General features: G+C 30.1%; 1 protein-coding gene across 6 annotated transcripts in view; it reads right to left on the bottom strand.

Annotated features, from left to right (window-relative positions):
• Window positions 1-25,311, bottom strand: part of Patronin (calmodulin-regulated spectrin-associated protein patronin) — a 210,824-nt gene that overhangs the window by 21,922 nt on the left and 163,591 nt on the right. For 3 of the 6 annotated variants that reach the window (XM_072532006.1, XM_072532007.1, XM_072532002.1), the window contains 4 exons: window positions 15,722-15,893; window positions 11,298-11,390; window positions 6,775-6,861; window positions 5,186-5,278 (listed from right to left, as the gene is read on the bottom strand). In XM_072532006.1, the coding sequence (XP_072388107.1) occupies window positions 5,186-5,278; window positions 6,775-6,861; window positions 11,298-11,390; window positions 15,722-15,893 (445 nt within the window). The remainder of the gene's footprint in view (window positions 1-5,185; window positions 5,279-6,774; window positions 6,862-11,297; window positions 11,391-15,721; window positions 15,894-25,311) is intronic. The other 3 variants (XM_072532003.1, XM_072532004.1, XM_072532008.1) reach the window with 3 other exon arrangements.

Raw genomic sequence — 25,311 nt, forward strand, 5'->3', positions numbered from 1 at the left:
TAATACCTCTAACTTTCATTTATTAGAGTTTGTTTTGGCTTGATATCTTTTCTTCTCTGTAAAATCTTGTGTCCAGTGCTTACTGAAATAATTATTTTGTTGCTAGAACGTGATCGATTCGATTTCAAGCGCTCCAAGATGTATGTCTCCAGGTTGCCTTGTGTGTTCCTGGATGCTCAAATTTTGACGATAGAAATGTCTTAATGTTGTATCGAATTGACAGACGCCTGTGTTTTGTTAGATGTCACTTGTTTTTTTTTATGTACAGTTCCTTTTTCACTTCCGACTAGATCTTTAAGGTATTATTCTTTCCCCAGCTGTGCGTTTACATCTCCTAGTATTACTAGCATATTTTTGGAAGCAGATTTCTTATCGCGGGCTACGGACGGAGCGGCGAATCGCGCACAGGTTTGAAAAAAAAAAAAAATAAAAGCGACTGAAACGATAAAATGTAACGATGGCGCGACAAAACACTATAGTAAACGCAATCTCATGCGTGTTTCTTAATAAAATTTAATAAACAAAATCGAATCGAATCGAATCGACTGGAATGAAATCGAATAAAACGCAATAATTTAAATTAAAAACCGTCGCTCCGTGCGTAGACGGCGTTGAGTCGGTATATATATATATATATATATATATATATATATATATATATATATATATATATATATATATATATATATAGTGTTTTTGCATTTTTAGTCTATGTTGCGATTCTTACATCTATTGGGCTGAATTTTATTATGCTGCCTGTGAATTTTTGCTGTATGTAAAAGGCCAATCTATTCTTATCTTGCTCATTCTCTCCACTGTACATGCATGTAAAATGTTCTTGTGTGATATCTCCTTTTTTCTATACTTCATTCCAATCTTCAATAACGACTTAACATTCCATTTTGAGAGTTTAAGTATATTTTTTATTTCGTGCGTATTGTTTTTTATTTTTTTTTGTCTCTAATCAGTACACGATATGTTACTTTTTGTTGTTTTTTCCTTGTTATCTTCACCAAACCTAACCTCGCTTTGCCAAATTCATTACAGCTGACTGAGTTCTGTTGTCTCTTACTAGTGTTTTGGATCCGTTTCTAACATTACACAATTCAATATTACATATTCTATAATTCTGTACCTATATTATAACAATACATGAAAAAATAAGTAACACAATTTTTTGATTTGAATGAATATCTGATATACTGCTGAAAATGTAAAGCTGAATTAAAAGCAAAATGAACGCAAGCAAAAATTGTAATATATTACAATTATATGAAAATTGATCATATTATTTTCATTTCAAATAATGCATAAAATTTAATAACATTCTAATCTGACTATATTTTTATTAAAACAAACTCAATAACGAAATAAACAATAATTTCAACTAACTCAATTCATATCAAAACAGACTGAATTTTTTTATATAAATCTAAAATTGTTGAACCTAACAATTTAATAACCAAAAGAAACATATAAAAACAATGAATTCTTCGAAACACATAAACTATATATAAAAACAGTATAAAATTTACTTGGTAATAATAAACAGGCGGGAAGTGTACAAATTACAACCAACTAGCATTAATATATTTACAAATATATAAAATCACCATCACCAGCTATAAATGAAAAGGAGTGTTTTAACAAAGGTGACAAACAATCGAGTAATACCGTTAATAAAAATTAATTACAACTATTGTTTGGTTTAATTTTAAAACATTTTACAATTTAATCCCGAAACAAACGTAATAGCATAAAATGTTAATGTAAGAATGCTGAACATTTGTCGTTATCAGGATAGAACATACGTAGTATATTTTAACTTCTAATAAAACGCAAGATGAGATGCACAAGTTCGAAAGTCATATTTATGGTAAAAATATAGTTTACAAGTGCTTACAAGTACAATACAATGTTTAACAAAAAAACGGAGCACTTTTTATAACAATTATAACTTATGACTTAAGTGGGAAAAGTGTTATGGTGGAATATCAAACCCCGTGGCAACTTGTTCCACTAATAGAACTAACACTCAAAGATACAGAATATAATCCAGAATGACATTTCACAGCCTTTCATTGTAAAAATGATTAAATCAGGAAGACGGACTATCATGTAGTCTCTTAAATTTCGTTCATAACTGCATTTAAACTGAAAATGGGATTACAAATAAGTGCTCAAAAAAACGAACTTATGTGTGTTCCTAATTAAAGTTATCAGATACCTAGACTATCGACTGACCATATGGAATTAAAGGAATATTACTGGCGATCGTATTTGAGAAGATACCAACGTCAGTTAAGAAATTAAATCAAGAATAACTCTTGCCAATAAGTATACATACTACTACGGGGGTGAAGTCAAATGGTCTCAAAATTGCCAAGAAAAATTAAACTGACAACCTATAAACCATTGATAAGGCCAGTGATAACACATGGATCAGAAACGTAGACAAAGAATGACCAAGAACTGCTTAAACGTTTCAACGCTTCTACATCAGTGGAAAGTACTGGTCTTTTATACTGGAGTTGCCAATTTGGTTAGTTGCAAATCTAATTCGCAGTTTATTTTAACGTTTCGATTTCCACATCGGAAATCGCTCTCAAAATACAAATTTAACAAATTTATCTCTCAATATTATTATAATTTGTTTAATTTGTATTTTGAGAACTATTTCCGAAAGTGGAAATAAAAACGTCAAAATAACCTTATTTTCAATTAACCTTGATTATGGTTATTTCCCATCAAAAATAGTTTCGGAACAATGTGTTGACCGGTTACGCACATTCTGACCTCTGCAGTCAATTGTTTGTTTCTTACAAAACTTCGACAGCACATTTGACAGTTGGTAGTCTTTTTGAGATATTTTTTCACCTTGGTTTCGATATTGATTGGACGTCGATAACGATAAGATGTTTTAACACAAGACATAGTTGTTATGAATTTGTTTATCTAAAACTGTATTAAGATAATATCTATGTAGTTTTTTGTTTCGGTAAAATTAAGCTACTGAACTCCTTACTATGTTCATCATATTGTGATAAGGATCGATACACCATATACTGCTTTTTGTACACCAATTTACTACCCGTGAAGCCATGGGTTTGGTTTTTACACGTTGTATGGAATACTTCATTCATGTGAGAACAACCCTTTTAACTTGTATAATTTTCTTAATACACTATACCTATGTATTACCACTACAATTGATACGATAAATTGTTTAGTTATTTATTAAGATTACTTTTTCAAGGGCGATTTTTCTTAACTAGCCTTGATTATTTCGGATATTTTTACAAATTTTTTCCTTTAATGGAGTATATCACTTCAAAGTTGAACATAATAGGGAGTTTTTGTAACTACCTAACGTAACGTATGTCCCTATACGTAAAGAACTAACGTATCGAAGAAGATGAACGTTAAATTGAGAATTAAAGTTCTGCACGCAATGTAACGATGGTGTTGCCCTCATCGAATTAGTGATTAACTAATAAATTGTCAGTGCCAGTCTTGTCCTTGTCATTTAACTCTATTTTTGATATTCAAAATAAATCTTGCACGACTATACGGCCGCTTTAATTTTGATACCATGTCTGATATAAAATGTAAAAATATTTTTCGATTTTGGATTAAATTCCACCTTTCTGGATGGTCGTAAGGGTTCTTGCCTACGACTTCCTTCAACAAGAACAAATTATCTTTATTGCTGAAGTGAAGTCGTTTTCTACTGCTTTCCATTATTTATAAAAATCAAAACAAATATACTTAACCACAAATGTGAAAAAAACACGTACCACGGGTGCTTATGAAATGTGGATGTTGAAATTTTGGTAATTGGGTAAGATCCCCTAGTGCGTTCGGTTACCTTCGGCTCGATAGGGATGCGTATGAACGTAACGTAGCAGCCCGTTACGTTAGGTAATACGTATCTAGATACGTTAGTTTAACCATTAATGCGCATGCTTATATGTCAAAAAGATACGTTACGTATACGTATTTGCTTGCACAAAAACTCTCTTGCTTATACATGGTGATTCTTTGGCAGTTCTAATTAGATAATTTAGATAAACTTGACATTACTATTATCTGAAGAGTTATAATATGGGGTTTTGGATATGCCCAATACAGTATTTAGAACCTACAAGCTCCTACCAACTTCGGACTTTTTAATCATAAAAATTAATTAATGATACGAAATTAATACAAAAAGGATCACATACAGATAGTACCTCATTACACAACTCGCCAGAGCATTCGACAAAAGTTTTATAGCATTATTTCCATATCAATACCTACCTATTTACATAAAAAATAAAAAGCAACTTAACAACTATACAAACTAGATAATAGAAATATCTCACTCATAAAATATTTTGTAAGAACCACAATTCGGGCAGACAAATAAACAAAAACAAAAAACGTTTCAAGAAATGTTCACAAAACGAACAAGTGAACTTGTGAAGTAACCAAACATTATGTAGGCAAGCAGATACGACGTTTTAACACACGCATATAATAGCATAAGGTAATTGGAGCATAAATACATACTTGTGCACCTCACAATATAGGAAACAAGCAATACTTTAGATGCACTATAACTTAAAAATGTGGTCATAGTGATTAATCAAAGTGTGTAGGCTTTCACGATCGGTGTTTTGTAATGGTACATTGTTTCGGAATTTATACTGTATAATCTGAAATTATTTCTTTCTAAAGTTGAGTCTGCAACTGCGGCAGACATCAAAGACGATTGTGGCAACTGTTTTATAATTTTATTAATTGATATCACTGATATACTCTTTACATTTTATTATAGGGTATAATTTATTACTTCGTGTTTTCTTTGGACCAATTATCCCTAATTTGGATTTTAATACCAGTATTCGCAAACATTTTATTACGATTTTCGTTTAATATATCTTTCTAATGAGTAAATTAAATTTATATTATAATTTATAATTTAATAGAGACTAGGATATCATAAAACATTTTTATTCGGTATATTTTTGTCACCTTTGTATTTATGTAAAGCAAACAGAGCGGGAATAACCAAATAACCAAAAAATAAAAAGGTACTATATGAAAAATATATTTGACCATCATGCCCCACAGCTCAAGACATCTAGCAATATGAAAGTAGAGAAATACCTACAACCAGGCGGAGGAAAAGGTCGTTTCTTACCGTACAAATTCATCATAGAGCTAGACTTGCGCCCTTTAAAGTTTTGATAAGCCGAATACTTAGGTCTGCCGCGTATCTGAGCAGGAGAGGGGTCTGTAAAAATATCGTTAACATACATACACTACTCGCAAATTATTGTTCTGACTACATAACCATTCCTCATTTTATTATACAAAACAGATTTTGATGCATTACTAAGCATTTTTGATATTTTTTAGGATGCCATACTAAGTATTTGTTGTTTAGAAATACCAAATATTAACCGATTATCGAATCCTAAACTATCAATGTTTATACTATTATTACTGTCTAATTATATTTCCATTCTTTACTAGTTAAGAGCAAACTCCAAGCTGGTTTTTAAATTTTATTATTAAAATTTATGCTACAATAATAATTGTGATTGAAAATTGAAAATAAAAATATAGAAGACTATAACTTTTTTATAAGTTTTGAAATAAATACTATTATTCTCAAATTATTATGATCTGTAAATTTCAAACAAAAGCAGAAAAACGTAATTTTTGAAATGAAATTGTCAGCAAAAATTGAAAAATTGAAAAAGTTCTTGGTGTCAGTACCAGGAAACGAACCCAGAGCCTCCAGTTTATTAAGACAGTATAGTAATATAGCCGCTGACCTACGACCAATCAAAGTGTCTAAGTTATACACACAGAAATCATTGGTCTATATGTTTTAAGAAATATTATTTTGCCTGTCTTTTATATCATCTTGGTTTTGTTTCTCAATAGTATAACATGTAATTTAAATCATAAAATAATAAATGTTAATTAAAAAGGGGAAATCGCCGAAAAGTTTGAAAACTATTAAATTGTTTTATCAATCCCAGATCGATAAACCTAGGAAGTGGCACAAACAACTACACTGAATTTTATTTAATGGAACGCCATATTATATAAAATTTAGAAATATTTATGAATCTAATTAAGAAATATTTATGATATCTAATTAAGAAATTTAAGCTTTTATGTGCATTTTAGAATATATAGACAATAACGTGATAGAAAGGCTAGTTTGACACCTTTAATCTGGTTCGCTTGGACAATGATATGAAAGTCGAATATTAATAAAACCATGTACGGAGGGTTCGGTTAATACAAATTGCGTATTCAGGGTGGATAGTTAACTCAGATGTGATATTATATAAATAGATAATTATTTGAACGACATTCATGGTAAAATAATTTGCACTTGGTTGTACACACATACTTAAGGTAAATTATTCAAAAGTATGGTCTTGGTAGTATAATAATTGCTCTGTGCAATTCAAAATTTGTTTTGTAGCTGATTAGCTCGTCTACCCTGCCTTTCAAACACTAAATTTTGGAAAAAATAAAACGTGAGACCAGCAACATAGAATCAACAGATGCACAAAATTATATATATATATATATATATATATATATATATATATATATATATATATATATATGTTTCAGTAAGATAAAAGAAGAAAATAATATATTGTTCTTTAAGAGTAGCGTGCTATTTATAACAAAAGTCTACTTTCAATTAACATATACAACACGAAGCATCTTTGCAAATAAATTGCACCAATTAGTACTTACCTCGACTAGTCTTATAGGAACTTCTTCTTCCTAGAGTCTGATTAGCGCTATGACATGGTGAGACACCCCTACTATCATCTGGAGAATCTGAAATACGTAAACACAAAAAAAAGCTAAACTTACAACCCAGCACTAGACAAATAACATAATCAACTGCGAAGAAATTTCCTGAAAATATAAAAAGCAAAGTAGCGTTGAACTCAGAGTGAGCGTCTGTATTCAGAGATCATCTCAGATTTAAAGAAAAAATAACTGTGGAATAAATTTTTAAAGCCTTTCAACAAACATGTCGATTTATACATGTCCCGAAATCTTACCAATTCAATAACGATCAACTCAGTGATAGGAGCGTTTAAATATGACGAAAATAATGAAAGAAATAGCAAGGGGATATATCTCAAAGGATACTATCGTCATCATCATCGTCATCGCTATTCAATCCCTTTGGATTATGGCTTACGCTCTCGCGTATTCCTATTCTGAGATAGAATAGTCATCCTCCTCTCTGTTTTGATTACAATTTATTATTGTCAGTCTCCATTCCTTTCTGGTTCTGCATTTCTCTTTACATTGTCTCCCACCATGTTATTTCCATGTCGTAACTTTTTTGATCGTTTCGTTCGTCGGTCTTCCGACGATGTGTCATATCCATTTCAAGCGTTGTGATTTTATAACTCTCATTGTATTTTCCTTTCCTAACTCTTTTTTCATTATTTTCCGTTTAAGATCTCTTCGTTTTTGTTCATCACTGTTGTTTTCATCGCGTATGTAGTAACTAACTATATCAGTTTTTTGTATATCTTTATTTTTGTCTTTTTGTTTACATTTTCTGTTTTTAAGCATCATTCTGTTTCTTCCAAATGCTCGGTTTCCATTACAATTCCATCTTGAATTTTTTCTTACCATGGTCCCTCCCAAGCATATCGTTATTTCTTAAAATTTTGACATTTTTATTATTTTCTGTTGGGAATTGTATCAAAATTTCAGTTTAAAACACGTTTATTTTGACTTTTCCATTTTCACATTTCGATTGAAAATTGAAACGTTAAAATAAACGATTTTAAACAGAAGTTGTGGTTAAATCCCAATAAAAATATTAAATAATTAAAATTAAAATTCCACAAGAAATTAGCTTCAGAACAATTTCAGTAGGTCTTTAGGTACCTTTTACTCTTTGTTGCCTTGTTTCCTTTTTTATATTTTAAACCATATTTCTTGACCTCGGTCTCAAGCTCGTTAATGGTCTTGGTCACGTTAGTTTTTGTTTTTTACCTGACTACTAAATCATCTGCAATTATATGCATGTTATATTTATATTTATTTGTTATACATATATTCTTTTTGTTCACATTTTTTTACTTAGAATTTGATCAAGTATTAGGTTAAATAGTATTGAGGAAATAAGAAATAGATTTACTCCTTGGTCTATGTTAAACTTCTCTGTTATTTTTCGTCAAACTTTACGCTTGAATTTGTTTCTTCCAGTTTCTATTTCTGTCAGTCTCCTTGGTATCTATAAGTCCTTTAAATGCTTTCATCATCTTGTCTTTCTTTATCGCGTCGATGGCCCTTTTTAAGTCCATAAATACTACTACGATTTCTCTGTTATATTTCTAAGATTTTTCTGGAATCTGTTCCAAATTTTGTATAGCATTTATCGTCGATCTAACTGGTCTAAATCCATTTTGGGGGTTTCCTTATATTTTTTGTACAGTTTTTTATTTTCTTATTTATTATATTTGCCAATATTTTATATATACAATTTAAAAACGTTATTGGTCTATAGTTTTTAGATAACTATTTGTTTGCTTTCCTCGTATATCGGTGTTCCATTCTCTAGGTATTATGTTTTGTACCCATATTTGTTTTATCAGTTTACTTGTTTATTTATTTTTTCTTCTCCATGTTTTACCAGTTCGTATACAACATTGTCTTCTCCTGGCGCTTGTTAACTTTTTATCGTTTCTATTTCTTTTGTCTCGGTTGAGCACTTTTTATTCCTCTTGATCTTGACCCTCTTCTTCCCTCCTACGCTTTCGCTGCTTTATTCCTCATTTTTGTTGTTGTTGTTTTTTCCTTATTTAGGATTGAGCGAAAGTATTCCTTCCATATTTCTTTTATACGTTCAGCTTCATATTCTATTATCCCCTTCTTGTTTTTCAATGAACCTGGTTCTTATTTGTTTTATAGATTTTTTAAAATTATTAACCATTTCTGACTTTTTTATTTCTTCTGCTTGTTTATCTGTCGATATTGTACTTCTTTTGAAAATAGCTTGTGTTCTGTTTCTTGCTATTTTGTAATTTGTTTTACCTTGTTTTTTGGATTCCGTCCATTTGAGCCTTCCTCATCTTTTTTGGTTCCTAGGTTGCTCACAATTCTGATCATACCATCCTTTATTGCTGTTTCTGCTATATCTCTCTCTCCCTCTCTCTCACTCCTATAATTGTATCGTATGCTTGTAATATTTGGTTCCCTATTTGATTTCAATTTTTCTGGATATTGTGTTTTTGTATCTTCTTCATTTTCATTTATTTCTTTTTAACCTCTCGGTTATTTAGGGCTTCTAGATTCTGCAGTCGTTTGTTTTTCGTATGATCTTGCTCTTGTCATTGTTGCTATTGCCAAATAGTGGTCCCTACTTGCATTCATTTCTCTCTACGTTCTTGTGTCCATCATCTTGTTTATATTTCATTTAATGCTAATATGTGATCTATTTGGTTTTCTATGTAGTTATCTTTTTTCTTAATTTCATTATTTTTGTTGACCCGCTTATTATGTTCCCATTATCATATATTTTTTTGATTTATGGCTTTTCCATTTTCTATTACTATTTTGTGATATTCCCATGATTATTATTTTATTTTTTTATTATGTACTACTCATAACAAACACAGACATAGAAGCTTATTCCTCTTTCTCACCTTGATTGTAGACACTACAAAAATATGTACTTTCCTTTGTTTCTCTCCGTGTTGTTTCTCCATCTCACCGTAGGTAAAGCTGCTATCTGGATTTGTTATTTTTCTTGCAGTTTTTTCCATTTTTCCTGTCTTTAGCATCGTTCTTACATTCCAAGTGGCTTTTCTTATTCGTTTATATACTTTTCTTTTTTATTTTCTTTAAAATGTCCTTTATTTTGCCTGATCAATATTTGTGATGCCGCTTCCTGACCTTTCTATCAGTTTTGGTTCCCTTTCTGAATTTAACTTCTCTTCTTTTTTATTCCATGCCCACCTTTTCTCTTCTCTACTGAAGATGATTTTTTACTTCTTTCCCTGTTTTTTTTTCTCGTAGGCCTTTTTCTTTATCTCCCTATGCATGTTCATCTCTTTCTTGTTCATATAATGGTTTATATAGATTATTTCATGTTTCATCTTTTTTAGTTTTTTATTTCTCATGATAGTTCTCTTTTCTTTCACTTCGTTTAGTTCAATTAGGCACGATGTTTCTCCCAATTTTTATGATTTTTAACTTAGAATTCAACCCTAGATGTAATTCCTAACGTATAAGAATATAAAATATGCGGTTTTTCACGTACACATTTGGTATCTGGCATTTATAAAAGAAATTTCGAAAATAATAATCACAAACTTTATAGTAACAAATGTAATGAAAAATGGATACTTTTTGTGACGACTTTATTTTTCTGTAGTAAAGATCAGTTGATGATGACATGGATAAATTTTGCAAATGATACTGATCAAAGGAGTACTCGAAATAAAAACATACAAACGTAGTTATACCATGTGAAATCCATTTCCGTATTATCTAACTTTATATTTGTATATACAACGTGTCACTTATATTATAAGTGACATTCTATTTACAAAGAAAAAGAAAATTATTTGTGTTAAGGGCAATTTAAAAAAATATATATCCAACTATTACAAACTAACCTTTGATTTGATTGTAGTATTATCAATTTAATCTAGATCAAAAGTTTTATGTATAACTTGCCTTAACACTGGCTGCAGGAGAACCAGTTCGTACCAACCAGCAGGTCAAAGCGCAAAGAATCGTGAATACTTGAGATATAGTGTAAGGTGTAGAATAAAGTGTAATAAAATGTGCGATAATAATGAAAAATCTATGTCCTAAACTACCACACAAACAAACTAAACAGAATGCTACTATTTACACTTCACAGAACCATTTTTTGTGAACAAGTTTGACATTTTATGTCTATGAAAGTCTTTAGTCTTATATCTATATTCGCTAAAATCCAGTATAACTTTTACCTTCAATAATGACACCTATTAACAATTAGAATCTTCGTAAATAAATATAAATCAAAGATAGCTACACACGAATATATCACTAAACAAATTTTTATGTCTACAAAATAGCGTCTATGTTTATAAAAATTCAATAAATTTAGAAAGGAATTAAAAAAAAGTTTCATCCTTAAATCATTACTACTATGTACGATAAAGATAAACTGAAACACAAAAGCATTAAAGGGTTCCCAAAACATAAATTTTCGAAGATCTAAAATAATAGTAAATAAATCAAAAACACACCTTTGTACAACATGCCACTGCTAATGCTTCTATCAGCTAAACTGTCTTGGGAGCCTCTGTAATAATCTCGTTTCATGGTCGAGGAACTGTATGCTAAATAATAAAAAACAATAGAAAAATAAAAACATGCAACTTAAAAGCAAATAATATAAAAACAAATAAATGGAACAAACAATGTTGTTTATAATAACCTCTTCAGTCGAATAATTTTTAAGATTTGCCATTCTTAAGGTCAACTTCTTCAATCCTAATTTATGTCAAATTTGAGGTCTATAAACGTGAGTTTGTGTACCAGAGACATGTTATGCAAGTATAGTTATTGAGAAAAATCCAGTAAAAATAAAAAAAACTTTAGTGGGCTATTTAAAGTAAACAGGTTGGTTTGGAACTTTGCCACTACCCCACAATGAAGGTTTATGTCAACATTTTAAGAAAATTTAAATTAAATTCTAAACGTACAACGAAGAATATCCCCTTAAATATATTACAGAATTGATGATTAGTTAATTGGATTGGTCGTAAAGAAGCGTTGATTTACACAAATTTTAAGTTTTTTGTAAATTTTGACTACGATTTAATATACTTTTTACTAATAACTTTTAATTTTTTATCTTTTTGGTGTATTTCAAGGTTATAAACTTTTTTATCATGAAAATGTCAAATAATAAATGTCATTCTGTTGGACTGGCTAATGTACCCAATTCAAGGTTTAAATGACCCCGGCACTTTTCTTATGTAAAAGTGATTTCAGTTAAATTGACTGAAACTTTGCAGATTTTGCAAATTTGTAGATTTGGTCATGATGATCAAAAGTTATCATTGCGTCGATACTCAGAAATCAACTGTTTCTGAGTTACATAGGTACAAAGTGTCAGTTTTTAGTCCTTTTGAACAATACCTACATATTTGTAAAATATACAGAGTTTAAGTAAATACGTACCACTAACTTCAGGAAGTGATTATGCATGCTTCACAAATGCTTCCTTTTCCGAGATACAAGGTGATAAAATTTTTATTTCAAACTAACGATTTATTTATTACCCTCAAACTGCTTGAGATATGCAAATTAAATTTGGTGTGTTTTATGAGTTAATTATTGCACTTTTTTGGCATAAAATTCGGAATTTTATATTCATCATTGGCGCGCATATGGCGCGGTCTCTATTTTTTTAAGAAAAAATGGTACGCCATTAGAATTTTTCAAAGTAAAAATCATTTTTGAATTCTTCGTTTAATTTGTGACAAAAAACAAAAAAGTTTTGACAAAATTTCTATACGCACGGTCGGCGTTGGAAATTTGCATGAGAGTGAATCTGTGAAACCATTACATAATATGTAAGATAATGAGTGAGAGAGAGACAGAAGATTTATTTTCTCTCTCTTCCTCTCTCGAGAATAAAAATGTCCCTTTTGTATTTAATATTATATATATTATATATAATATTGTATATATATATATATATATATATATATATAAAAAATATTATATATAATATAATATGTATTAATATTATTATTTATGTGATATGTTTTATTTTATTTAAAATTAAACGTTTATAATTATTTTAGGCTTTTGTATTTCAAAATAATCACTGTTTTACCGAGAACTGTCAATTTTGAAATCTGTTAGTATCATGTCTAATTGGCAAATCCTTTACGTGTTTGGTTCATACGCTGGTAGTTGTGAGTTCGAATCCCAATTATGAATTTCCTTTTTTATTTTTGAAATATTTAAAAACCTCATGTTAATCTTATTAAATATATGTAATATACGCAAAAAACATTAATTTCAAAATAAAATGAAAATTTACAACATAATCCGAGTTGGTTTTTTATTTTTATCTTCGTAAAGTAAGTTATGTATATTGGCAGTTTTAAATACTTATGAATATTACATTTTAATTTATATTGTATTATTATATTGAATTATGTCGCAGTGTATTTATTGTATTGTAATTTTTATATTAATAAGAAAATAAACAATGAATTTTACTGCAGAGTATGTGTAAATTTTTTTTGCATTCAACTCCTTTTATACATATATAAAAATAAAAATATATATTTTTATTAAAATGTTGATACAATCCTTCATTTACTATACTCCTATTACAGGTCAAATGTTTATATACAGCAAACGATGCACCATATACCTATATAACTAATTCTTTTTCTCTTTCTGCTCTCTCTTACTTATAGCATTACATATGTAATGATTGTGCAGATTGACTTCTATATAAATTTTTAACGCGAACGCGTGTATAGAAGTATAACTTCTACCGGCAGTCCCACTGGACTGCCACACCCGTTTTTTTTTATATATATATGAGGCCCCGTTTTTATGCAAAAAAATAAAAGATCTTAACGCATATTTTTCATGGCTTAATACATTCTCAAGAACTATGTAATACAATATCATTAAACCAGAAAAATAACAGAAAGTACTACTATAACAGTAAGTACTACTAATTAAATTTTAAATAGGCGCAAAGCTACAAAAAATGTTCAAAATGTCATCCCTGAAACGTAACATAAGATGCAACTCTTAGCCTCATTGGTTGTTATAGTCGTGCAAATATTTCTTATTTACTTATGTACAAGTGGTTTCAGTTAAATTGGCTGAAAATTTGTAGAGAGTTAGCTTCGGTCATGCCGATCAATTTCCTATTGCCACAAGACTCAAAAAGCAATTAATTTCAAAATGTCGGTTTTTAGTCCATTTTTCAAAATAATGAATTTGGAAACGCATTAACCGAGATATTCCACCAGTATATCTCGGTACCCAGATACCCTGGATATCCTACCCAGGACATCTCACTTTGTTTTTGATAGGGAAACATTAAGAAATGTCATTCCGGTACCATATTCGTGTCTATTAAGATTCAGATTCCGTATATTGAATGTGTGGAACGGTACGTTTCCAAATTTAGGATTTTAAAAAATGGACTAAAAACCGATATTTTGATGCTATATAACTCAGAAACAACTGATTTTTGAGTCTTGAGACACTGAGAACTTTAAATCAGAATGACCAAAACTACCTCTCTGCATTTTTTTTTTCTCTCTTGGCTTGGACAATTGTCATTCAGCCAGTCTCAATCAACATGAGTTTTATTAAAGAATTTAAATATGTCAATTAGTGAAACATGATTAATATAATACCTCTCTGCAATGTTTCAGCCAATTTACATAACTGAAACACTTTTACATAAGTAAATAAGAAAATGTAAGGAATATTTGCACGAATACGACAACCAATGAGGGTAAGAATTGCAACTCGTGTCACATTTCAGGGAGATAATTTTGAACATTTCTTTCTTGTAGCTTGTGCATCTATTTAAAATTATACTAATGATGCTTACTGTTATTGTTCTGGTTTAATGTTATTCTATTAGATAGTTCGTAAAAATGTATTAAAAGAATGAAAAGTACGGCGCCTTGTATGAAAAACACAGGAAAGTTTTTTTGACAAAAATTAAATGAAGAATTCAAACATGATTTTTAATTTGAAAAATATCAGTTGCCTACCATTTTTTTTTAATTGAGACCATTACCCGTATGCGCGTCGTGATGAATACAAAATTTGTAATTGTGTCAGAAAATGCACAATAAACAATTTTTAAAACTCACTAAATTTCATTTGCACATCTCAATTAATTTCAGGGCAATAAATAAATCGTTAGTTTGTAAGAAAAATTTTAACACCGCGGATCTCGGAAAAAAAAGTATTTACGGCAAACATTTATATAGCAAACTGTCGTTATTTTTCATGCAGAATCACTCCCTGAAATTAGTTGCAAGTATTTACTAAAACTGTATAGTTTGCAAATATGTATTAAGTATTCAAAAGGACAAAACTGACACTTTGAACCTTGTAACTCAGAAACTATTGATTTCTGAGTCTTGGGACACGGATATCTTTTGATCAGCATGACCAAAGCTACATATCTGCAAAGTTTCAGCCAATTTAACTGAACTACTTTTACATAAGAAAAGTGCCGGTGTCTGTATGAACTTGAGTGTGCTTGTATGTCGGCTGTGTATGTATTTATACATGTATATCCATGTAGGTTCGTTTGTTTATGTATGTAGTTGTGTCTGTGTGTGAATTTAGGCTTGCGTGAGATATTTACTCATACGTACTGGTCCATGATCATATATGTACTCTAGGGTAATGGTCTTAATTTTCAACTGAATGTAAATATTTTTTGTTCAAAGCAAATGGTACATAATATATCAATAGGTATCAATTTTTTTAGCTCAAATTTTGTTGGTGCTTCAAATAGAAAATGATTATTGATAAAAAGCTGCATTAGCTGTATAAAAATATTCTGCATGCATTATTGTGGATGAATTTATTAATTACAAATAATAAGCATTGAACTACCATGTAGTAAAGGGTAACTAAATTTATAATTTAAATTTACCTGTAAGGTTCGAAGACGATCCTTTTTTACCTCTACTGGACATCCCTTCGGCTATCTGAACAGAACCACTATCAATATGTATTGTTTTTGGCCTAGGTCTAGTACTTGCTTTAGGTCTCATTTTTGGTGTAGGTTTTAGAGAATTAAGTTCGGATCTGTCCAATGTTTTTCCCTAAAAATAACAATGATTTTACAATAAAAGAATATCTTGTATTGTTACCTATTAAATACAAAGCTAATCGACTTAACAATAGTGCTAAACTTTCGGTCAGCCCTCAATTCGTTCTTCACCGAGCAGTTGTAGAAGATAATCCTACCAATAATTTCTACCGACGCTAATTACGGTACTTTATTGACATCACGCAACTGGTTCCAAGCAGGGAATTATAATTTCTGGGAAAACCAACTTGAGTTTAAGAAAGTTTAAATTTATTTTCACTTTCATTTTGTAATGATTACTTGCAAACAAAACATTATGGAATGTTCTAAAAGTTTTAGTGAACGTGGAAAACCTGTATTAATGGTAGAATCTAAGAAATTTACAAAACACAAAGAATTACAAAGTGGTGAAGTGTGTAAAGCTAAAATTTATACTGTGGGTGCCGAAAACTTGATTATGCGCAGTAAACTAGAACATACCCATGAAAAAAATTTGAAAAAACTAAATAGGCAGATAGTGAGTGTTGGTGTTAAACGTAAAGCAACTGATGACATTTGTGAGAAGCCTTGCAAGGTAATACATTCTGTGTTAAGAGAAAATCCTGCCCAGTTAATTATTTTAACAGTCAAAGTCATTCGCTATATTCTCTACAAAACTCTACCGGTTTTACCAAAAAGTAGAACAGACGCTATTGCATCTATATAACCAATGACTATTAAGACAATAAAAGATGAAAACTTTGTTTTCATTACCGACGATATTGAAGAAATTATCGTATTTTCGTGTCTACTTGTAACAAATGTTACCCTTGTTTGCAAAAGTAGCAAATTATATACATTCAGCTACTGTCCAGATCATTTCTTGCAGTTGTTCACACTGCATGTAATGGAAAATAGATATTATATTCCACTTGCTTTTTGTTTACTAACAAATAAGTAGAAATGTTCTTAAAAAAATCTTTTTAAACTTTTGAAAATTAAATGTTTCAATTTTGGATTAAATCTGAACTCAGAAATTATTGTGGCAGTCTTTGAAATAACCATTCACAATTCCATAAGAACAATATTCCCAAATACCCAAATAGTAGGCTGCAGGTTTCATTTGGCACAAGCATGGTTCTGCAAAATTTAAAATTTTGGCCTCGTTTCTGTAATCAGAAACGAAAACAGTGCAATTGGAAAATAGCTACGATATATATATATATATATATATATATATATATATATATATATATATATATACAGTGATGAGTGCCTTAAGAACCGGCAAAATAACGCAAAAGATAGAAAATATAATACGTTGTGAAATAAAAAGAGATGAAAGTAGTAGAGGTGGGAAATAATCGGTAGAAACCTATAATTAACATTATAAATCGATAGTCTCACACCTTTAGACGTTAGCTTCGAGCTAAATCACCTCGGTCATAATTATTATGTGTAACGTATGTGTGACGTATTTCCATTTTTTAATTTCACATAAAGTAAAAACTGATTGACCACAATAAAGCAAAAATGTGAATAAAATAATTTAATTAATAGTAATTATTTAATCTAAAGTTTTAAATTATTAATAAGGAATAATTTCTACTATGATGTGAGGATTTCATACACTCTTGTCACGGAATAATCACTATCCTTCGTGGATTAGTGGTAAGAACTCGACACAGACGTTGCAGACGATTAGAGTTCAAAACCCACTGGTTTTCCTTTCCAATAATTTGAAATTATGCAGAGATCGTTTTGCTTAAGTAAAAATTCTACAAAATAAAAAAAAATATAGTAAATAAACGTATTTACAATATGTTCAAATAAGCCTTCATTAGCAGCAGAACAATAACCCAAACTGTCACTAAAGAAACATAAAAGTTTGATGGATCAGAGTTCAAGTCACGATGTTCTCATGCAGGCGCTCAGGGTTCAAATCCCACATGGAGGTTTTACTTTTTTAAAAATTTGAAATTATGCAGATATTATATCGTTTTGCTTTAAATCACTAGACATTTATTTCAGTTTTTATTAGAAGTGTTTATAGTAAAACATGAAAATCCTATTGAAAAAACAATGTCGTACTTTCGAAAATAAAGTAATAATTCTTCAAACATAAAAGAACGTTCTAAATAAATGTACTTCCAAAAATATTTAAATAGGTAGAAATTCTATAAAAATAAAAAAAATTATTCTAATGAAATGTATTTACAATAAATGTTCGAATAAGCCTCCATTAGCAGCAGAACAATAACCCAATCTAGTATAAAAGTTTCGTCTAACATTAGTTAATGTTTCTGGATTAATACCTCTCATTGAATCAGAGATCTTTTCTCTTAATTCTTGGAGAGAATTAGGCCTATCGTCTTCAATTCCATATAGCTTGGACTTGATATATCCCCACATAAAAAAATCACAAGGTGCAAGATCAGGTGATCTTGGAGGCCAAAAAATATCTCCGTGGCCACTAATCAATCGATTAGGAAAAGTCGCACTGAGATATTCACTGACGATGCGAGAATTATGTGCGGGACAACCATCGTGTTGAAACCATATGGAATCGAAAGGTATTGGTAAATTACGAAGGGCTGGGACAATTTGATTTTGCAGAAGTTCCAAGTATTTCCGCCCAGTCAACATACCGTCTATAAAAAATGGACCAATGACATGATTCCCTATTATGCCTCCCCAAACGTTTACTTTTCGAGGACGCTGGGTACGAGCGACATAAATCTGACGAGGATTTCCTCGAGACCAATACCGAGCATTCATTGAATTGTGACGGCCCTGCAATGAAAACGTACATTCATCGGTGAACAAAACGTTCTCTAAAAAATGTTCATCTTGATGTGACATTTCCATTGCAGTTTGACAAAATTCTAAAAGTCTATATTGATCCCCAGGGAATTGTTCGTTGGATTTATGAAGTTTATAGGGACGGTATCCATGTCTTTTCAAAATTTTACCTACTCTAAATCTTGAAATTCCATATTGTTCTCTGAGACGAGATGTTGATTGGGTAGGATTTTGCTCAATACTTGCACAAATTAAAGTGTCCCTTAGTTCCAAATCTGGATTTACCTCCCTTCGTCTACGAACTCCTCTTGGAGTGAACACGGATCCATAAGTAAAAAAATTACGTATAATAGACTGAATTGTTGATCGTGCTGGAGCCGGCCTATTTGGAAACATATTTACAAATTGTTGTCTAATCATGTTGTCTGATAATCCATTCACATGCCAGACAACAATTTGCACTTTTTCCTCGACCGTTATTAAAACCATTTTCACGAATTGTTTTTTCAATAAAAAGTTTCTGTTTACCGTGCAAAAACACTTCTCGGTATGTTATTATTTTTGATGGCTTGATGATTTGGTTAGCTGTAAAGCAGGCAGCTATTCGCGCGCATCTATTACAATGTTGTTAATTGTTTTGAAAATCATTACCTGTACAGAGGAATTTATATTAACACTGAGAATTTAGTGATGGATTTGGCATTAAACAGTCTTAACCGGATTATTTTGCAATCACAACTGAAGACTGTAAAACTGAAATTGAATTTGAATTATTTTGTATTTCTATTTTTTAACATTGGAATAAGAATAAATTGTAAATAATGAGTTTTTCGAAAACTTTTTACCTAATATGTATCATATTTTCTATTATTTTTTGATTGAATAAAACAAAAATTTTATCCTTGGTGTGAATTGAACCTCCAATCTTCTTGTAAGTAGACCACGTCTCTAACTATTACGCCAATTCTACACATAATAGTTATTTTCGGATTGAACATACCTATCTTTAGTTTAATCAAATATTTCAGTTAAGTTATTTTTATTATTAAATAAACTTAAAGATTTATAATTTAAAATCGCTAATAATTAATGTTTTTTACTATAATATATCTTAATTTATTCAATCATTTATTCTAACATCAGAAATTATTGAAATAAAATATTTTCGAGGTCATCCGTATAATTATGACCGAAGTGAAATAGCCACGTCAAGAACTAGCTTTATCTCATACTATCTCACAACTTAATCTGTCTTCTATCCTTTCCGCTATTTTGCCGGGTGGTAAGGCACTCATCACTGTATATATATATATATATATATATATATATATATATATATATATATATATATATATATATATATATATTTGGTTTACCATTGGATTATCATAATCCATCGGAAGTAGGACATTGTTTTGCTTTCGATTTTTCAGAGATACAACCCGAAAACGAACGTCTACAATTGTTTGGTGACTATTTGGTGGACAATTATATTTCCGAAGATGCCGTATTTCCATCTTGTTTATTGGCTTAGCTCAGCAATAATATAGAAAGGAGTACAAATGCATGCGAATATTTTCATTTAATGCCAGTTCCTATTCGGCACATCCGTCAATTTTTTATTTTCTTAAAGGTATAAAACAATTTCAAACATACACTTATATAAAAGTTATTGGTATGAAAATTCAAGAATACTTGACCCACCTATGCTAAGACCTAAGTAGTGTATAGTTAAAAAAATAGACGAATATAATAATTTCAAGATTTGATTTTGTAAAATGTATAGCATATTTTAACAAATAAAAAAGAATTATTTAAAAACGTAAATGTGTTAAACCAGTTTAGTACAAGCAGTGATCATAGGTTATTATGAGTATAACGAAAATAACGATATCGTCCGAAAAAGAAAGACTCAAAATGATAAATAAGGAACAACCAAAGAAATGGACAAAACCAACTAATATTCAGGAGTTCGAAAAACATATTGCTAATTCATTGAAAGATACAACAACAACAGACATCAATATATTGAACAAACAAATAGTCAACACAATGCAACAGGCTCAAACAAAATATCGTGCAACAAATAAAAAGGATGAAAAACTAAGTCATCTTACAAAAACCCTTATAGACCAAAGGTGACAGATAAAAGGAGATAACAGTATAAGCGAAGCGCTAAATAAAATAAATAAGACGATCACAAAGGCAATAAGAAACGACATACGAAACTACAAAGTAGAAAAAACTAAACAAGCAATAGAGGAAAATAAGGACATGCAGGATGAAGGAGCCGCAAATAAAAGTTGCTACATAAATCTGAATTATGAACAATGCAATTTCATGAAAAACAATAAAATATTGACTATCTTTAATAGAGAAAAAAATTTATAAAATCATGGTCTATTGTTAAGATGCTGAAAAAACCAATGAACAAGTAAATGAATGGCATCATAAAATAGTAAAACAAAATAAGGAACAGATGAAAAATATCTTAAAAAGACGTGATATAAAACCGAAAATTAAGAAAATTACAAGATAGCATAATAAAGTGACATAATAAAACAAAGAATATCCATTGGGTTAATTTTTTTTTTCTATTATAAATTAAATTAGATAATTACCAACGACCAATAAATAAAAGACATCGTAGTCTTTATCACACATCAAATATTTCTTCTAATTACTCGAAAATGCGTTAACACAAAAACAAACAACAAAACGTGGATATATTATTGGTATGCAACGACAACACCGACTAATAATATTGTGAACGTACTTTAAGTGTGATCCAGAAATAAACACAAACTGAAGAAAAATAATTGCTAAGTCCCTAACTATTAGACCAGTTAATATAAAACTGGTAGTTACTATTATAATTTTTTATGTAAACATTAATTTTATTATTATCGGACAAATAGTCAAACGATAGAACGTTTACATCATGTGTGAGTTAGGGTTGGATTACAGGCACGAAAACCAAAGTACTTTAAAATAATCAATGGGCCCAGATAGACTCATTCTCCGTTCAAAAATAGACCCAAGAAACAACAGACTACCCTGCCATACTTCTAAACTTATTTTGGTGGTTTCGAAAGGAAACTAGTCTTATCTGTATTATAGCACCTAACTAGATTCTTAATAAGGATTTAATTTCTAACTAGGACTTAATTCTTCCTTCAAATCCGTTTAATTTCAAATACATATTTTCATTTAGTTGTATACATTATTTCTACTTGAAACGTCGACGCTGTACTTTCCTCCAGATTAGATCATTTAGTTTATGACATAAACAAGGAGAAATTTTAGAATTTCATTATTTCTAAAGTTTTTACTTTCATTCAGTAACTCTTAGCTTAATTTAAAACAAGACTTTCTAGTATTGGGGTGGCAGTTCTGTTATTATATGCGGTAAACACAAGTGTTGTGGCGTTGTGGTTGTGGTAGTGGTGGTGGCATTAAAGCATGGCCTTGGGATTAAGTATTAGTCCATATATAGATAATTTGATCGGGATAAAATAAGCACTCCCTTCATCTGATATACAAATTTCAAACGAATTCCGTAAATATGTTTTGTTATGCCGATGATATAATAAAAATGGCTGAAGTTGATCTGTAAAGGAAAGTTCAGTTTTGCCTGAGTAAGGAACAGCTTAATAATATCGACTAACAAAACCAAAAGTAGATATAAAAAGCCTGAGTGACTCTGCAGGGAAAATTGAATGGAAACAAAAAGTCTGGAACACAAGAGATTTCATGATTGAAGACCTCCTTACTTATTTTAAAACAACTGTAATAATCTTCAGAGCAGGCGTGAATAAAGTACAAATTGGCATTAAGGTAGCCAATATCCGAAACACGTAGTGACTAGAAGATCATTTTAAAAAATGACTGCAAATGAGTATCATTCATTTGGTCGTAGTTTTGTTAAAATATTTTCTCATATGAATATACATCGATTCTATGAACAGACTAGGTTCATAATTTATTTGATTTTTTAAGTTTTTAAATATAACTACCATAATAAGCTTAAAATGTTACTAATTTTCAAATTTGATTTTAAAATTTATCTTTACCGGTCTATATTTTGCACTGATGGCGGTATATCATAAGATTAAAAATAGATTCATCCATATGTATACCTTCAGTGTCGTCTGTAAAGGCATCTTTTAATAGATACATAAGAATTCAAACTCTTTGGCTTGCATTTTCTTGTAAAAAGTGGGCAAAACAAAAGCGATGTCTATTTATAAGTAATACTAATATTCATATTAAAGAGAAACATGCCTTATACTGAAATCAAAATTTCATTCCATATAACAGGAAGGATAACTAAATTATTGTTGATGAATAATAAAATAATTGAATGGAAATTATACGAGGTATGCAAAAAACATTTATATAAATATGGTTCTGAAAATATTTTCAAGGCCAAGTGGAAAACCTATCGACATATTTTAAAAAACAGTATCAAAAACGAAAGTTTCACTTCCACTGAAGACATCTTTAAAGAGATCTCTAATATTAATAAAGCAGCTAATACGGCAATAAAATGTCGCACAGCCGAGAGTAAGAAAACCATAATACCAGTGGAGTGGGATAGAGATTGCGACGAGAAGTGAGAAAGAGTTTAAAGGATTAAAAAGAGTATAAAATTTTCAAAATGATATAGATCTATCATAGACATATCAAAAATTTGGAATTTTATTACAAAAATATCAAATAAGAATAGCAGTTACAGAAATCCTTCACTAACGAAATCAATTATTGAGGTATTATCAGATACAACTGCACAGACTTATGTACCAAATATATTAAAAACAATTGATAATAATATGCATATAGTAGATTGTAGTGAGCTTCAAGCTCCGTTTGATAGTGAAGATTTGGAGGTTGCAATAAAAACAACGAAGAATACAACTTCTGGCTATGATTTTATTACTCATGAATTAATTTATAATTTACCCATAATAACTAAGGAGCAATTACTTAAAAAAAAGGAAAGAAAGCTACAGTATCTCGGACATGTGATGCGGGGCGAGAAGTATGGCATCCTACAACTCATAATGCAAGGAAAGATAGATGGCAGAAGAAGCATCGGAAGAAGACGAATTTCATGGCTAAATAACCTGAGAGAATGGTTTGGATGCAGCTCAAAACAACTATTTAGAGCTACTACCTCAAAAATTAAAATAGCTATGATGATTGCCAACCTCCGTAGCGGAGATGGCACCCGAAGAAGAAGAAATTACTTAAAGTTTTCAATAGTTGGTGGGTACAAGAGTAATACATATTTTATATATGTATTACTCTTGTACCCACCTGGTTGTATGATATATTTTAAAAAAATATACCAATATTAAAACCAATATTAAAACCTAATAGACAAAAATTTAAACAAAGACATCGACCAATTTCTTTAATGTCGTGTGTAAGTAAAACCTTTGAAATATTAATTAAAGCTACACTAGAATGATCTTTTAAAAATTTTGACATTATTAAACATTGAAAACTTAACTAAAAAATATTGAAAAATAAAAAATTCACTTCCAATTACAGATGCATTTATTGAAACCAGGAATTATACAGAATTACAGAAAAATAAATTACTACCAATTTATAAATTTCCGTACAAAAATTTGATAAAAAAACCAAGAATCAGAATTCCTAAATACACAGAATCAAATCAATTAAACGATATTTTAGTCAAATCTATACTGAGCGACTTTGTGGATTACACAGTAATTTACACAGACGGTTCTAAAAATCAAACAGGAGTAGGATGTGCTATGTATATGCAAAATACCCACCAATACTATAACTAGAATTTATCTAGTGTTAGTAGCATCTTTATAGCTAAACTTATAATCATTGAAAAAGTTCTAGAATGGATTCAAGAAAAAAATATTAAAAACGCTGTGATAATAACAGACTCCAAATCTGCCATATATGCAATTGAAAACACAGATTTTAGTTCATACAAATCTACAATTTTATCTGATATAAAAAATAATTTGTCTAAAGTGGAAGTGGTATTTATATGGACAAAAGGACATGCCGGTATAATAGGTAATGAGAAAGTGGACTGCTTGGCCAAAGATGAAATAATAAAGGGTGAAATCCTAATGCAGATATATACACACATATATATATATATACACTTCTCCAAGAAATTAACGCACCACTTTGAAATATTAAAATATTTTATTAGCGTTAATAAAAATTTCCATTGTAATGTTATATTTTGCAAGCCCCTTGTGTATGCTATTCGTACACTCTATATTTATTGACTGTGTTTTATCGCTATAGTTTTTTTTTTGCAACAAAACAAAAAAAAAGCAAAAAATGTACTTATTCTATAAATATACTAATTTCCAAGTGTTCAACGAATTTTATTCGGCTACTGTTTAATTGTTGATTATTGTTAATTGTGTTTATTAGGGAGCGTCAATCACGTAATTTAACCCAAGATGAATGTGCCCAGGCAGTGATACTGTCGGAAGAAGGTTGGAGTTACCGGAGAATTGGTTGTCGGTTTAATGTGTCCCACATATCCGTCTCACGGGTATTAGAAAGATTCCTCGAAACAGGGGATCCTACACGCAGACCAGGGCAAGGACGAAACCGGGTAACTACCCCTATTCAAGATCGAT

This window comes from Diabrotica undecimpunctata, chromosome 5, assembly GCF_040954645.1.
Source record: "Diabrotica undecimpunctata isolate CICGRU chromosome 5, icDiaUnde3, whole genome shotgun sequence".
In the NCBI taxonomy this organism is placed as follows: domain Eukaryota; kingdom Metazoa; phylum Arthropoda; class Insecta; order Coleoptera; family Chrysomelidae; genus Diabrotica; species Diabrotica undecimpunctata.